This window comes from Elephas maximus, chromosome 4 (assembly GCF_024166365.1).
Source record: "Elephas maximus indicus isolate mEleMax1 chromosome 4, mEleMax1 primary haplotype, whole genome shotgun sequence".
Taxonomy (NCBI): domain Eukaryota; kingdom Metazoa; phylum Chordata; class Mammalia; order Proboscidea; family Elephantidae; genus Elephas; species Elephas maximus.
Genome location: NC_064822.1, coordinates 109,837,121 through 109,849,915, shown reverse-complemented (window position 1 = coordinate 109,849,915; position 12,795 = coordinate 109,837,121). Strand labels below are relative to the sequence as shown.

The 12,795-nt window shown below is 50.5% G+C and overlaps 1 protein-coding gene across 1 annotated transcript; it reads left to right on the top strand.

Annotated features, from left to right (window-relative positions):
* The first annotated feature begins 2,953 nt into the window (after positions 1-2,953).
* GPR84 (G protein-coupled receptor 84) lies at positions 2,954-4,909 on the top strand. Its single transcript, XM_049881563.1, has 2 exons — positions 2,954-3,041; positions 3,514-4,909. The coding sequence occupies exon 2, from the start codon at positions 3,522-3,524 to the stop codon at positions 4,710-4,712; it is 1,191 nt and encodes a 396-aa protein (XP_049737520.1). The 5' UTR covers positions 2,954-3,041; positions 3,514-3,521; the 3' UTR covers positions 4,713-4,909.
* Positions 4,910-12,795: the final 7,886 nt, after the last annotated feature.

Below are 12,795 nucleotides of genomic sequence, written 5' to 3'. Positions count from 1 at the left end.
ACCGGCGGCAGCTGAGAATATGCCGCAACTCCACTAGGCGGCGCCAAAGACATGGAAACAGAGTCTCCCTAGACCAAGACGCACCGGTGGTGTATCTCGCTATTCTAGGAAGACATGGCTAGACCCAGTCTCAGACAAAGGAAAGAATCCAGGCTTTTGTGCCTCTGGTGGGAAACCCACCCCAGAAAGATGCAAGGCATGGGAGGAAATGGGGACGAGGACTGGGAATCTGAGCTCTAGACTCTTCTCAGACCCACATAAATAGTGACCATGGGTCAGTCCCTTACCCTTTCTGGTCCTCAGTTTCACCTACAAAATAAGTAGGTTTGGGTGGAAGGTCTAAAGGATCACTGAGCCCCATATATACTGCAAGATTAAAGAACTGAGACAGTGCCATTTACAGACATCTGTAACTGCCCCTCTAGCCCCCTAAATGGTCTACAGGAAAAGGGATCACACTTTGCTCAGCTGCCTCTCACAGAGTGTGTGGCAGAAGGGGTCTTCTCTTTATCCCCAGAATTCAGTTCAACCACACATTATCAGGAGCCACCAGTAACCCTGTGACCTCCTCCCCCAGCCCTACTGATTGGCCGGAAGTTCAGCCCAGCCGAAAAAGCCCAGACCAGAACCCAGCACCTCTGTGGGGTCCTCCTGACTTGTATCAGCTTTACTCACTTCCCCCTGTCTACCCACTTCCCAGTATTGCAGAAGAAAGGGGGAGGGGGGTGGGATGGTGACTGTTAAAGAGGAAGGAGAGGGGAATAAGGGGCCCCTTGGGTTTGGGTTTACTAGTTATGAGGTTGGGTGTGGGGGTTTACTGTAGGTTCGGAAATGGAACCCTAAAAAAGAGTTTGGTGATTTTTTTCAGCTGGATGTAGCTCAAAACAAATCAGGGACTGCAGATCCAGAAGGATGAGAAGCAAGAGTGACCCTACAGGAGAGTGGGCGGGGTCACACATGGGGAGAAGGATACCAGCTGGAAGATTCTGGGGTTAGTGGGACTGGGATACTAGCATGCCCCCACAGGTACCTCAAACCTGTTAGTATAAAACTAAATTCATTATTTACCCCTTCCCCTAAGCCTGCTTCTCCTCCCACATTCCCTGATTAAGAGCACTACCATTCACCTGGAAATCTGGAAGTCATCCTAGTTCCTCCCTCTTCTTAACCCTTCATCCAGTGAATCACTAAATAAGTCCTATTTGACCTCTTAACAACCTATTAATCCTAATCATTATTTTCCATACCCACAACCATTATCCTAGCCAGGACTGGCTACATAATATGCAGGACCCAGTGCCAAATGAGAATGCAGGGCCCCTTGTTTGAAAAGTATGAGAATTTCAAGACAGTGACAGCAGAGCATTAAGCCAAGCACCAGGCCCTTCTAAGTACAAGAACCCCATGTGGTTTCATGGGTGGCACACCCAATAAAGCTAGCCTTGGACCTAACTCAAGCCCTCCATAGGTAGCTCTTACCTGAACTGGTGCCTCTTGACTGGTCTTTCTCACTTCTGGTCTGCTGCAGGCCTTCACTCCCTACTCACAGCAATCTGAGTACGGGTCTCCCCATCACCTGCAGGATAAAATCCCAGCCACTTAGCATGACACAGCCCCTCCTTGATCCCCACCCCCGCTTACCTCCCAAAATCTTCTCTGTTGCTCCCTACCTCATACCCTTTATGCCAACTCTACCAAACTAAATGTAATTCCTCAAGATACCAAGTTTACCAAACCTCTGTGCCTCTATGTATGCTATTCCACCTGTCTAGAATGTCTCTCCTGATTATCTAAAAAAAACAAAACAAAACACTTCTGTTCATTCAAAACTCAGCTCACCAGCTCAGGCATCTCTCCATAGAACTCTTTCCTGACCTCCTTCTTAGTAGCTCACGCCTTCTTTAAAAAAAGACAAACCTGTTGCTATCAAGTCAATTCCCATTGCCCCATAGCATTTCCAAGGAGGGGCTGGTAGATTCAAACCGCTGACCTTTTGGTTAGCAACCAAGCTCTTTTAGCCACTGCATCACCAGGACCCCTCTTTTCTTTAAGCCCCTGCTTATACTTTAGAGAGTCAGCAAACTTTTTCTTAAAGGACCAGATAGTAAATATTTCAGGCTGTGCTGGCCAAGAGACCAAATTCAGGATATTATATATCTATATAACCATTTAAACATGGAAAAAAAAATCTTAGCTCATGGGCCATATAAAAACGGATGACAGACCAGATTTGGCCCATAGACCAAAATTTGTCAATCTCTGCTTTAGAGAACCAATTATGTATTTCTATATTTACATACCTGTCTTCCCTGCTAGACTATGTGAAAGCCTGTGTGTCATACTTCCTTGTATCTCCAGTGTCAAGCTCAGGTCTGGTGCTCAGTAGGTGCTACTACATACTTGTTGAATAGATGAATGAATGAATGAACAAAAGCATGAACCTCTGTGGGGAGAGAAGCCTGAATCCTGGATGTTTCATTTTCCACCTTTCTCCATCCAACTCCTTTTCTCAGACATACTAGGGTAGCCTATGGGATCTTCTGACTTGAACCATCTCTGAGCCCTGGAGAGAGGGAAGGCAATGCTTCCCCAAGCAAGTCCAAGGCTTTTGCCTAGAGTTGCGCCTAGAACTTGGCTTTGTCTCTTTGACCCTCGAGAGTGGCCCAAATGTCCTGGTGCTCTGTCTTAATGACAACTTTTGTCAATGATCAAATAGGTGTCCTGCCTTGCGCACAAGGGAAGGAAACCAATCTTGGTCTCAGGAAGGAGTAAGAAAGCTCTGGGGTGACAGCAGGGGAATTTCAACAAAGGAGCCCAAATTTCAGTAGCCAAAGCAAAACGAGTAGGACCAGAGATGAGGAAGGAAGTGGCTAGGGTTGTGTAACTGGGGAGTTTCTCATTCTTCCAGTCCGGTATAATAGAAGACATAAGAGGAGGGTACTGTCTGCTTGAAACTTGATTGCCCTCCAGAAAGGGGTGCTGTTTGCATGAGTTGAGCTACTTCTTCCACTGGAGAGAGAATTGAAGGCTGGGAGACTCAGGTGTGTATTTTTCTGGCGAATGTACTTTTACTTTCTCTCCTCATCTGTCAGGTGGTAAGGAAGAAAAAATTGAGGTCTGTATGTGTGTGTAGTGGTGAGAGACAGGGGGACTACAGTGGTATTCTGAGTATAGAGTGGTCTCTGGGGGTGGGGAAGGAATTAGAAACGGGGGAAGGCGCTAGGGTTACTGACAGCATCTGGAAGGATATTGAAGGGGCCCAGTGTTTGTGGCAGCAGAAAGGGCACAGAGATTAAGAGGTACTCAGATAAAAATTTGGGGAAATCATTGATAATGGGAAAGGACTAAACCTAAGGAGAAGGATAGGGCTCTTGGGATAAAGGGGAATGGCTATGGAGGCTGATGGGTGAGCTCCAGGAGCAGTTCCAGTGTCCAGAGGCCCAGGGCTGTCCAAGAGACCTACATTCAAGGCCAAGTTCTGACTTTCTTCCTCTTCCATCCACGCCTCTTCAGCCTTCATCATGTGGAACACCTCTGACGCCAACTTCTCCTGCTACCATGAGTCTGTGCTGGGATATCGTTACATTGCGGTTAGCTGGGGAATAGTGGTGGCTGTAACAGGCACCGTGGGCAACGTGCTCACACTGCTGGCCTTGGCCATCCAGCCCAAGCTCCGCACCCGCTTCAACTTGCTCATTGCCAACCTCACACTGGCCGATCTGCTCTACTGCACCTTGCTCCAGCCCTTCTCAGTGGACACCTACCTCCATCTGCACTGGCGCACTGGTGCCACCTTTTGCAGGGTTTTTGGGCTCCTCCTCTTTGCTTCCAACTCTGTCTCCATCCTCACCCTCTGCCTCATTGCACTGGGGCGTTACCTCCTGATCGCCCATCCTAAGCTCTTTCCCCGAGTTTTCAGTGCCAAGGGGGTAGTGCTGGCACTGGTGGGTACATGGGTAGTAGCTGTGGCCAGTTTCGCCCCACTCTGGCGTATCTACATCTTGGTACCTGTAGTCTGCACCTGCAGCTTTGACCGCATCCGAGGCAGGCCCTACACCACCATCCTCATGGGCATCTACTTTGTGCTTGGACTCAGTAGTGTTGGCATTTTCTATTGCCTCATCCACCGCCAAGTGAAGCGAGCAGCGCAGGCACTGGACCGGTACAAGCTGCACCAGGCAAGTGTCCGCTCCAACCATGTGGCTGGGGTAGATGAAGCCATGCCTGGTCATTTCCAGGAGCTGGACAGTGGCCTGGCATCAGGAGGGCCCAGCGAGGGGATTTCGTCTGAGCCAGTCAGTGCTGCCACCACCCAGACCCTGGAGGGGGGCTCATCTGAAGTGGGGGACCAGGGCAACAGCAAGGTAGCTAAGCAAATGGCAGAGAAAAGTCCTCCAGAAGCACCTGTCAAAGCCAGGCCAACCAAAGGAGCCCCAAAAGCCCAGGACTCCTCATCAGAGTTTGGGAAGGTGACTCGGATGTGTTTTGCTGTGTTTCTCTGCTTTGCCCTGAGCTACATCCCCTTCTTGCTGCTCAACATCCTGGATGCCAGGGTCCAGGCTCCCCGGGTTGTCCACATGCTTGCTGCTAACCTCACCTGGCTCAATGGGTGCATCAACCCTGTGCTCTATGCAGCCATGAACCGCCAGTTCCGCCAAGCATATGGTTCCGTCCTAAGACGAGGGCCCCAAAGTTTCCACAGGCTCCGTTAGCACTGTACCCCCAGCCACAAGAATCCAGGACTATCCATTCCAGAACCAAAGTGGCCAGCTGGCATGGGAGTAGGTGGAAATAAGACTTGTGGACTTCAAAGATCATCCTTCTCATAAAGGCCAGGTCTCTCCACGATTGTTTAAGCCCTAGGCTGCCCAAAGAGCAAATTATTAATAAATTAATTCTTGGCTTTTAATGCTCAGATGTGGTCTCTGGGAAAGAAAGAAATAGGCCAGGCTTGGTTTGCAGCCAGAACCTAATAGCTGAGAATGTGGGGGTGGGGGGGTTGCCAGACCAGGCCGGGGCAGGAAGCAGCTGTCCTGGGACATAGCCTTCTGCTGAGGGGTTTCCAGGTAAAAAACACACCAGCTAGTTTGAGAGGATTAGCCAGCCTTTTTGTTTAACTCCTCAGAAATGGCCCCTTAACTACGGCTGTCAGCATCCCCTATCCCCACAAACAGGTTGATTCAGCTCAAAAAGTTTGTAATCCAGCTTTGACGTTCACTCCAGTAGCCCAGCCCCCTGACCCTTGCCCTAACCGAATGGAATGGTCATGGAGGAGGGCTCAGTGGAAATGGAACTAAGCTTAGCTGGGGAAATGGCAGACAGGGGTTCCAGTTGCCTAAGTAGGGTCACGCTGGTCAGAGCAGATTCCCCCAGGCTCGGGCCCAGGCCCTCAATTCCCCAAGACCTGCTGCTGTCATCCTAGTTTGTGAAAGCAAAAGAGCGGAGGCTCCAGTTAAGAGGACTCAGGGGCCAGGCTGGGGAAAGACTATACCAGAGAAGTTCCTTTCCTCCAGCCAGACTAACAACCTAGTCACCTGTGTGCTCGCGCACTTGCATCCTAAAAAAGCACCTGTGGCCACCAGATGACGCTGGTTCTCTGTGTTTTCTCTCTGGCTTCCCGATTGAGAACTGAAGGTGCCAGCTGGACTAGGAGTCCAAAGACCCTTAACCAGCAGAGGTGGATACCCAGAGATATCTGCACTCTCCCTTTTCCCCCAAAGCTTAGGAAGAAACATGAAGAATGAGACATTTATTATTCATGAGATATTTATTGTCTACTTGATGGGGGTGTGGGGGAAGATGTGGCAAGTGGGGAGCAGAAAGGGAGTGTGGGCACTGTGCTGGCCTTGGAGGTGGAGTGTGAGAGTCACGCTGACATGAACACTCTGCACGCTGTTCCCTCCCCACCCCTCAAGTCCATGGTTTTAGAGAACAAAGTGGAGTCCAGAGAGATTCAGACAAGGGCAGAAACAATCATAGCCAGGTGGACAAATCGATACCCTCACAATCAACACGCTTCCAGGGCCCAGGAATCCTGCCCTCTTATCTAGAGCACATGCTCCTGGTGTCTCCCCACAAAAATAACAGCAGCCTAAACAGAGTCAAGTTCGTTTTACTGAGGGAGGGACCAGACAGGTGGGGTGAACAGCAGGACCAGTGAAGAACATCAGCCTGGGAGGGTAGAGAGCAGGGTTCCCACCAAGACTCTCCGAAACTAGCTCTGTGAACTTGAGCAGGTCACTGGACCACTTTGGACCTCAGATTTTGCCATCTGTACAAAGAGTAAGTTGCACTCTTACCATGTGCCCAATGCTGTTCTAAATTATGTGAATATGCTATTTCATGTAATCGTCACAAAAACATCATGATGTAGCTTTTATAATCTTCCTTTTCAAATAAGAAAATCAAAGCACAAATAGGTTAAATAACTTCCCCAAGGTCAAATGGCTAGTAAGTGGTACTAGTACTGCCCTGATTTGAATGCAGAGAGTCTGACCTCAGTGCACGCCCACATGTGTAACCACCACAAGACAGTTGCCTTTCTAAAACTAGAATCAAGTGACCAGGTGATCCCTAAAAGTCTTTCCAGTCTGGACCTTCTAAGATTCTAAAAACTGACCATTCTCCGAAGGGTTGTGAAAGGGTTAATTTTTCATACTCCTTGAAGGCAATTCAAAAGCTTTGGCAAGGAAAAATAAGCAGCAATAGGGACTGAGGTTAGACCTCAGGAAGGACTTCACAATTTCAGTCGCTGGAAAAAATGACTCAGGTGGAGACAGGAGGAAACCCGGGAGTCTAAGGCCACAGAGGACAGGATATGCTCAAGAAAGTAACCCTTTTCCCTTTTGCCTTCCACCGCGCACACAACCATCCCTCTCCTATTTTCGATAGCGCTGAAGTGAGTGAGAAGAGACGAAAGAAAAGCAGTATCTCTTTGGTTCTCTGTCTTGCGGATATGCATGGTGCGAGTGTGCTCATGCTCGAGGTCCCTTACAGTGTGGGGCTCACGCGTGTCTCGGAAAGTGTGTGCGTTTGGCGACTCTGTAAGCTCATGACTGTGAATCAGTGCCTGTCTCTCTTTGTCTCTTTATCTCTGTCAGTCTCCCGCCAGAGCTCTATCCCTGACTTTCTGACGCTATCTCTCACGGCCTCTCTTTGTCTCTCTCCATCTGTCCGTCTCTCCTGTAGGCAGTCTTCATCTCTAGTACCTCTGTTATCGCCTTTTTTTCCTCCTAAGCTCGTTCTCTCCCTTCTCCCCCCTTCCTCCCTCCCCTCTCCCCTAGCCCGGGTTCCAGTCCCCCGCCCCGGCAGCTCTAGCTCGCACGCACACTCTCTCTCTTTTGCTGTCTCTTACGGGCAGATTTATGGTCAGCCCAAGGTCTTTCATTGGCTAAACATTGACAGCGCTTGATTTAACGTCGCCTCTCATTGGCTGAACTTGACAAGCCGATTTACGAGTCATCCTGCCATTGGCCAAACTGCCTTCGCTCTGATTTATGGCTCAGGGGCTGCAGAAAGGAGGGGGCACAGCTGGGGAGTGAGGATGCCCCTCCCCTCGCCACCTCTTACCCCTCCCTCTCCCTTTCTTTTTCTCTCTCTTCGTCTTCTCAAGGAACTGCTCTCTACTTGTTTCTCAAGCCCCCTTTTCCCTTCTCTTCCATCCACGGGCGGGGAGGGGAAGGGAGTTGATGGGGGCTTGAGGGGGTAAATATGAGCGGAGAAGTCTGAGAGCTTCGGGGAGGTAGAGCAGGGAAAGGAGAGACTGAAGAGGGAGAGAGGATAGTGAACTGGAGATGGAAGGGAAAACTGAGAGGGCAAAAGAGGTGAAAGAAAGGAGAAGGCTGAGAAGGAAAGAAGACTAAGGAAGAGAAAGAGCTTTGAGAAGGAAAGAAGGGGGGGGCAGTAAGAGGGGAAGAAAGAAGAGAAACTGAAGAGAAAAGGTGGATTTGAGGGAGCAAATAGGTCAAAGCTGGGACATTCGGGCACAGAGGAACTTTTTTTTTTTTTTTTCCACACCTCACTATCCAGACAGAATAATAAGAGATGGAAATTTCCTGTTTAGACCGTGGCTCTGAAAAGGGTCTGAAAGGAGCAACGAGATAGAGAAGGCGCAATAGAAAGGTGAAAAAGAATGAGAAGGAAAGGAGAACTGGAAGGTAACAGCAAAGAAAAAAGGGAGGGAGAAGGATACAGAGCTAATGAGGAAGGTCACAACTAAGGTTGGCTTTTGTTTGTTTTTGGGGGGTGGGGGAAGTTCAGTGAGAAAGGACTAATCCCTAGAGGAAATTTTGAAACAACTCCTCCGCCCCCTCCTCCTCCTCCTTCCCCTCCTCCTTCTCCTCGTCTCTAGGAAGACCCGTTGGCGTCTTGATGGGGACAAGTCAGGCGCCTCCCCCAGGAGATGTTCTGCTATATCCAGTCAGCAGTCGGCTTTCCATTCCACATACCTTACTCCTCCCCCTTGCCTACCTCTCCAGTTAAATTTATGAGTTCAGGATTGGCCTTCAGGAATTAGGGATATTTATGCTTCTTTGAGAGTGAAGTTTGGAAGGTGATAAATAAGGGGCCATGGGGAGGTTGTAGCTGGGGGCTCCTATTTTTAGCATGACCACTTTCCCAAGACCCCCACCCACCGGTTCCCTCTCATCTTGAGCCAGAGAGGGGAGCACTTCAGGGAGGTGGAGAGTGGGTTTCAGATATCAGGAAAGGGGTTTGACTATCTTGGAAAGTTCTTCAGAGGACTGCAGAGCTTTTGCAGCAGAAAGGATTGAAGGCAGATGGGGAAGGAACTTTCCAATCATCCTGGAATTCTTAGAACCCCTGGAGTACAGTTACTGCATTTCTGCAGAACATGGAGGGAAATAGGGAGAAGCCAGCTTCCCCTCTGTTTCCCCTAAGCTCAGCTACTCAGGAGTAGGGAAGAAGAGCCAGGAAATTCAGAGGCAGTTTCTCTAGCCTGTCAGCCCCCTTACAGGGAGAGGAAGATTTGAAATTCCCCACCCTCCACAGACCATAGCCTGGGTCACTGGGAGAAAAGGCTAGGAATGTGCAGCTTAGGGCATCTCCTAGGAGTCTTGGCCCCCAAACTGTCCACCCCAACTGCTGGCTGAGAATTAAAAACAGCCAGTAGTTCTCCACACCTTTTGCCCTGAGCCTCCAGGAAATGAGGAAGGGCAAGGGTTATCTGCCCCATAGATCCAGCATGTTGTCTCCAACCCTCAGCTCCAAGAGCCGTGTGTCTGTGACTCCTAGCCCAGTCAGAGGGCTTGCTCTGGGCTTGAGTAGATAATGAACAAAGATAGGGGTTCATGATATAAGGGAGGAGCAGAGAGACAGAGAGAGAGAGCTGGGAAGAGCCCCTACCACCACCGCCATGTCTTCCATCCACTATGGCCTCAGCAGGGATGACCAGAGTCCACACACACACATCAGACTGTGCTGCCTAGAGTGGGAGGAGGAAGGGAGTGAAGGGTCTAGACTGGCCCTTTAAGAGCCACTTAGGGTCAGAAAGCCTGGGCTACAGAGAGGGGAAGGAGCTGATGTCAGAAGATGGATGGGCAGCAAGATGGGGATTGATGCTAATGGGGGAGTTAAAGCTAAGTACCCAGACACTCAGAGGGCAGAACTGCAGATCTGTCTTCCTTATGCTCACTCCCCCTCCCCAAACCAAAGCTGTAAATCTGCCTCCTCAATTGGGGGGAGGGAGTAAGGAAAAAGAGATGCTCTTCTCTCCCTTTTCCTGTTTCTTCATTACCCAGTGCCCCCTCCCAATTCTTTTGTCCTCTTCCAATCTCTCCTCCTTGTCCATGACCCCTTCCCACTAAAATTTCCAGTTTTCTGCTCTCCACCAGGAATTGAAGGAATGGTTTCAGCATGCAGGAGAGTTTGAGAGGAGACCGTAAGTTCTCCTTCACCAGCCTTCAGGCTAGAATGGGTTATTAGATTTGTGGGGAGAGCCTAGTAGACTGGAAGCTCCAGGTTGCCTGTTTTTCTTCTACCCTCTTCTCTTTTGGAGGAAACCTGGAAGCCTTCTCCCAGGACAGTAGGGAGAGGACAGGAAGCAGGATGTTGGGTGCCAGGGGTTGGAATGGGGGTGGGAGCCTTTGGGATTGGGTTTGTGGAGGCCTGTGACACGCTGGGATCCTGGAGGGGCTGGTGGGCCTGCAAGGGCAGCTAGGGAAGTTGCAGGAGCTGTCCGCTGAGAGATAAATGGTCTGATTTCTCGGAAACTCCTGGATCATACCGTTCCCTCTCCTTGAGCACATACTCTTGTCTGCTGAGTAAAGACAATTTCAGGCCAATAGCCTATTTACTGTAAAGGCAGGGTCCGGCTGCTCTCTCACACCTCTCAGGAGGGAGGTGGGGGTGTTTAGAGATGAAGGCCTTTGCTTCCAGGTAAGACTATCCTTTGCTTCCAGGTAAGACTATCTCCCAACTTCCAGGATCCATAACCACCCTATTTTCCTCCCTACACCATCGAGGCCTGTTCTTGGGAAGTCCTTTGCTACATTAGAGGGAAGTCGCTTTTCAGCTCATCTGTTGCAATGTTAAATGTGAACCACTTCCTGGTCCTGGAAACAATTGGTGCTTCAACACCTGGATCTAATAACCTTTGAGGAGTTCCATTTCTTCCTTTGCTTCCAGATGAGACTGTCTTTCATCTTTCAGGACCTGTAATCACCCTCTCTCTCTCTATTGGCAGTCAGAGCCTGTTCTTTGGAAGTCCCTCTCCATATCAGAGAGAAATCCCTCTTCAGCTCATCTGTTGCAGTGCTAGACCTGATTCCCTTCCTAGTCCTAGAAACAACTGGTGTCCGAGTGCCACCTGGTTCCTGAGTCCTCCTCAGTATCCAAGACAATGACCCTAAGACGTCAATTTCATCTCTCCCCTCCTCCCAGGCTTCCCTTCAGAGGCCTAGAATCACCTCAGGACCATCCTCTTTTCTGTTTCTTATGTCTTCAGGGACAAGGGAGAGAGCAAGGCTGGAGCGGGAAAAGTTGGGGGCTGTGAGTAGGGGCTGCTAGAACCCAGGCTTCCAGACTCCCAGCATCCGGCCCAGTGCTCCCCCGATTCCGGCGAGAGGTCAGCCATTGCCCTCAGCCCTGGGCTCTGGCCCCTTCTCTATACCAGCTATAAATCCTGTCTTTGTCTCCACTTCCAGACCTGGGCCCCAGGCAGGCTGGGGGTCAGAGACTGGGGGAGGGGTCAGTGTGGAGGAGGGGAAGATACAACAAGAGTGGGAGGAGATGGACAGGAGCAGCTGGTGCCCATTGGGGGTGGGCAGTGAGGGAATGGGCCTCTTGACTGCATGGATCCTAGCTGCACATTCCATCAGACCAGCATTCTAAACCAGAAAGCCAGGATTCCTAAGATGTGGAGACGCCTTGGGAATGGCCCCTGAAGCATCAGGAATGCTGGGAGATGGAAGGTTGGTATAGGGTGCTTCAAGAAAGAAGATTGCTGAAGGAAATAGAATGAAAATGTTGTGGGAGTTATCCCTAATTCCACCACAGACCCCTACACACTGACCCTGCACACATACACACACACACAAGATTTATGGCCCATCAGCACCAGTGAGAGCCCTGGTAGGAGCTTTCCTGCCTCTCGCCTGGCTGCTCCCCAGCAGCCTTCTTTTGCCGTGACTTTTCCTGTCTCTATCTCTTGCTTCTTTTCTCTGCTTCCAGCCTTATTCTTTGTGTCGGTTTCTTTTCACTCTCCCAGTTTGTCATTCTCCCTTTCTGCTAACTCTCAATCTGTGCCTCTTTGTCTCTCAGTCACTTTTTTCTCTCTTCTTATGTTTCTCTTTCCATCTTCCTGTCCCTCCTCCTCCTTCTCCCACTTCCTTGGATTCTCCATCTGTCCTGTCTCTGCTACTACCATGGAACGACCCAGCCATTCCTCCTGTTCACTCCCACTCCAGAGCCTTCTGCTGTGGCCCAGGGGGACCTCCAGGCATCAGGTGGCAAGGAAGGATTGGAAGGAGCAAAGAGGCTCTAAGTGAGTCCATGCATTTGGTAGGAGGTCTGAGATCATATAGGGTTATGGAATGGAAGAAGGAGGGCAGGAGAGCATGTGGCAGAAAGTGACCAGAGAGAGAAGCACAACTAAGAGAGGAGGGGTGAAATGGGAGAAGAGAGAGATAAACAGAGAGAAGACACATAAGGATGAACACTAAAGAGAAAAAGGTAAGGACTTAGGGTTCCCTTTAAGTATGTGTTTCGGGCCAGTGTGAGGAGAGGAGCTTTGAGGCACAGAGCCAGAGACAAGCTCTGGAGACCTGGCCAGCGAAACACAGATGCATGCCCACCACGCAGCCTCGTTCCTGGCCTCTCTCCCCTACCTGGGAAGGTCTCCGAAACTTCTCTGCAGTCTTGGAGCTCTGGTTCCATCCCCACTGGCCCCCCTTCCCTACCACTTCCCCTCCTCCCCAAGTTAGAATGACATCAGCTCTGGCTGCCACTGTCCTCAGCCCTGCTGATGTACTCTCCCATGAGTGAAACAGAGGCCAATCGCCCCTGCCCCACCCCTTCATTCCCGTCCAGGAGCTGGGGCTTATAGTCCAGCATCCCAGGAGTGGGCATGGGAGGAGGCAGTGGTACCAGGAAGGTGGCTGCAGGACATGGTGAGAAAGGAGAGGGCATGGGCATCAGGGGGAGGGAGAGGAGCTGGAGGGAAGCACTCGAGGCAGAGAGGCTGCAGCACTAAATCACCCTGTGGGGGGGCTCCCTCTGCCTGAGCTCAGTGGGGTGAGGAAAGGAGAGACACTGGGAGGGGGGCAGAAGAATGGGGAA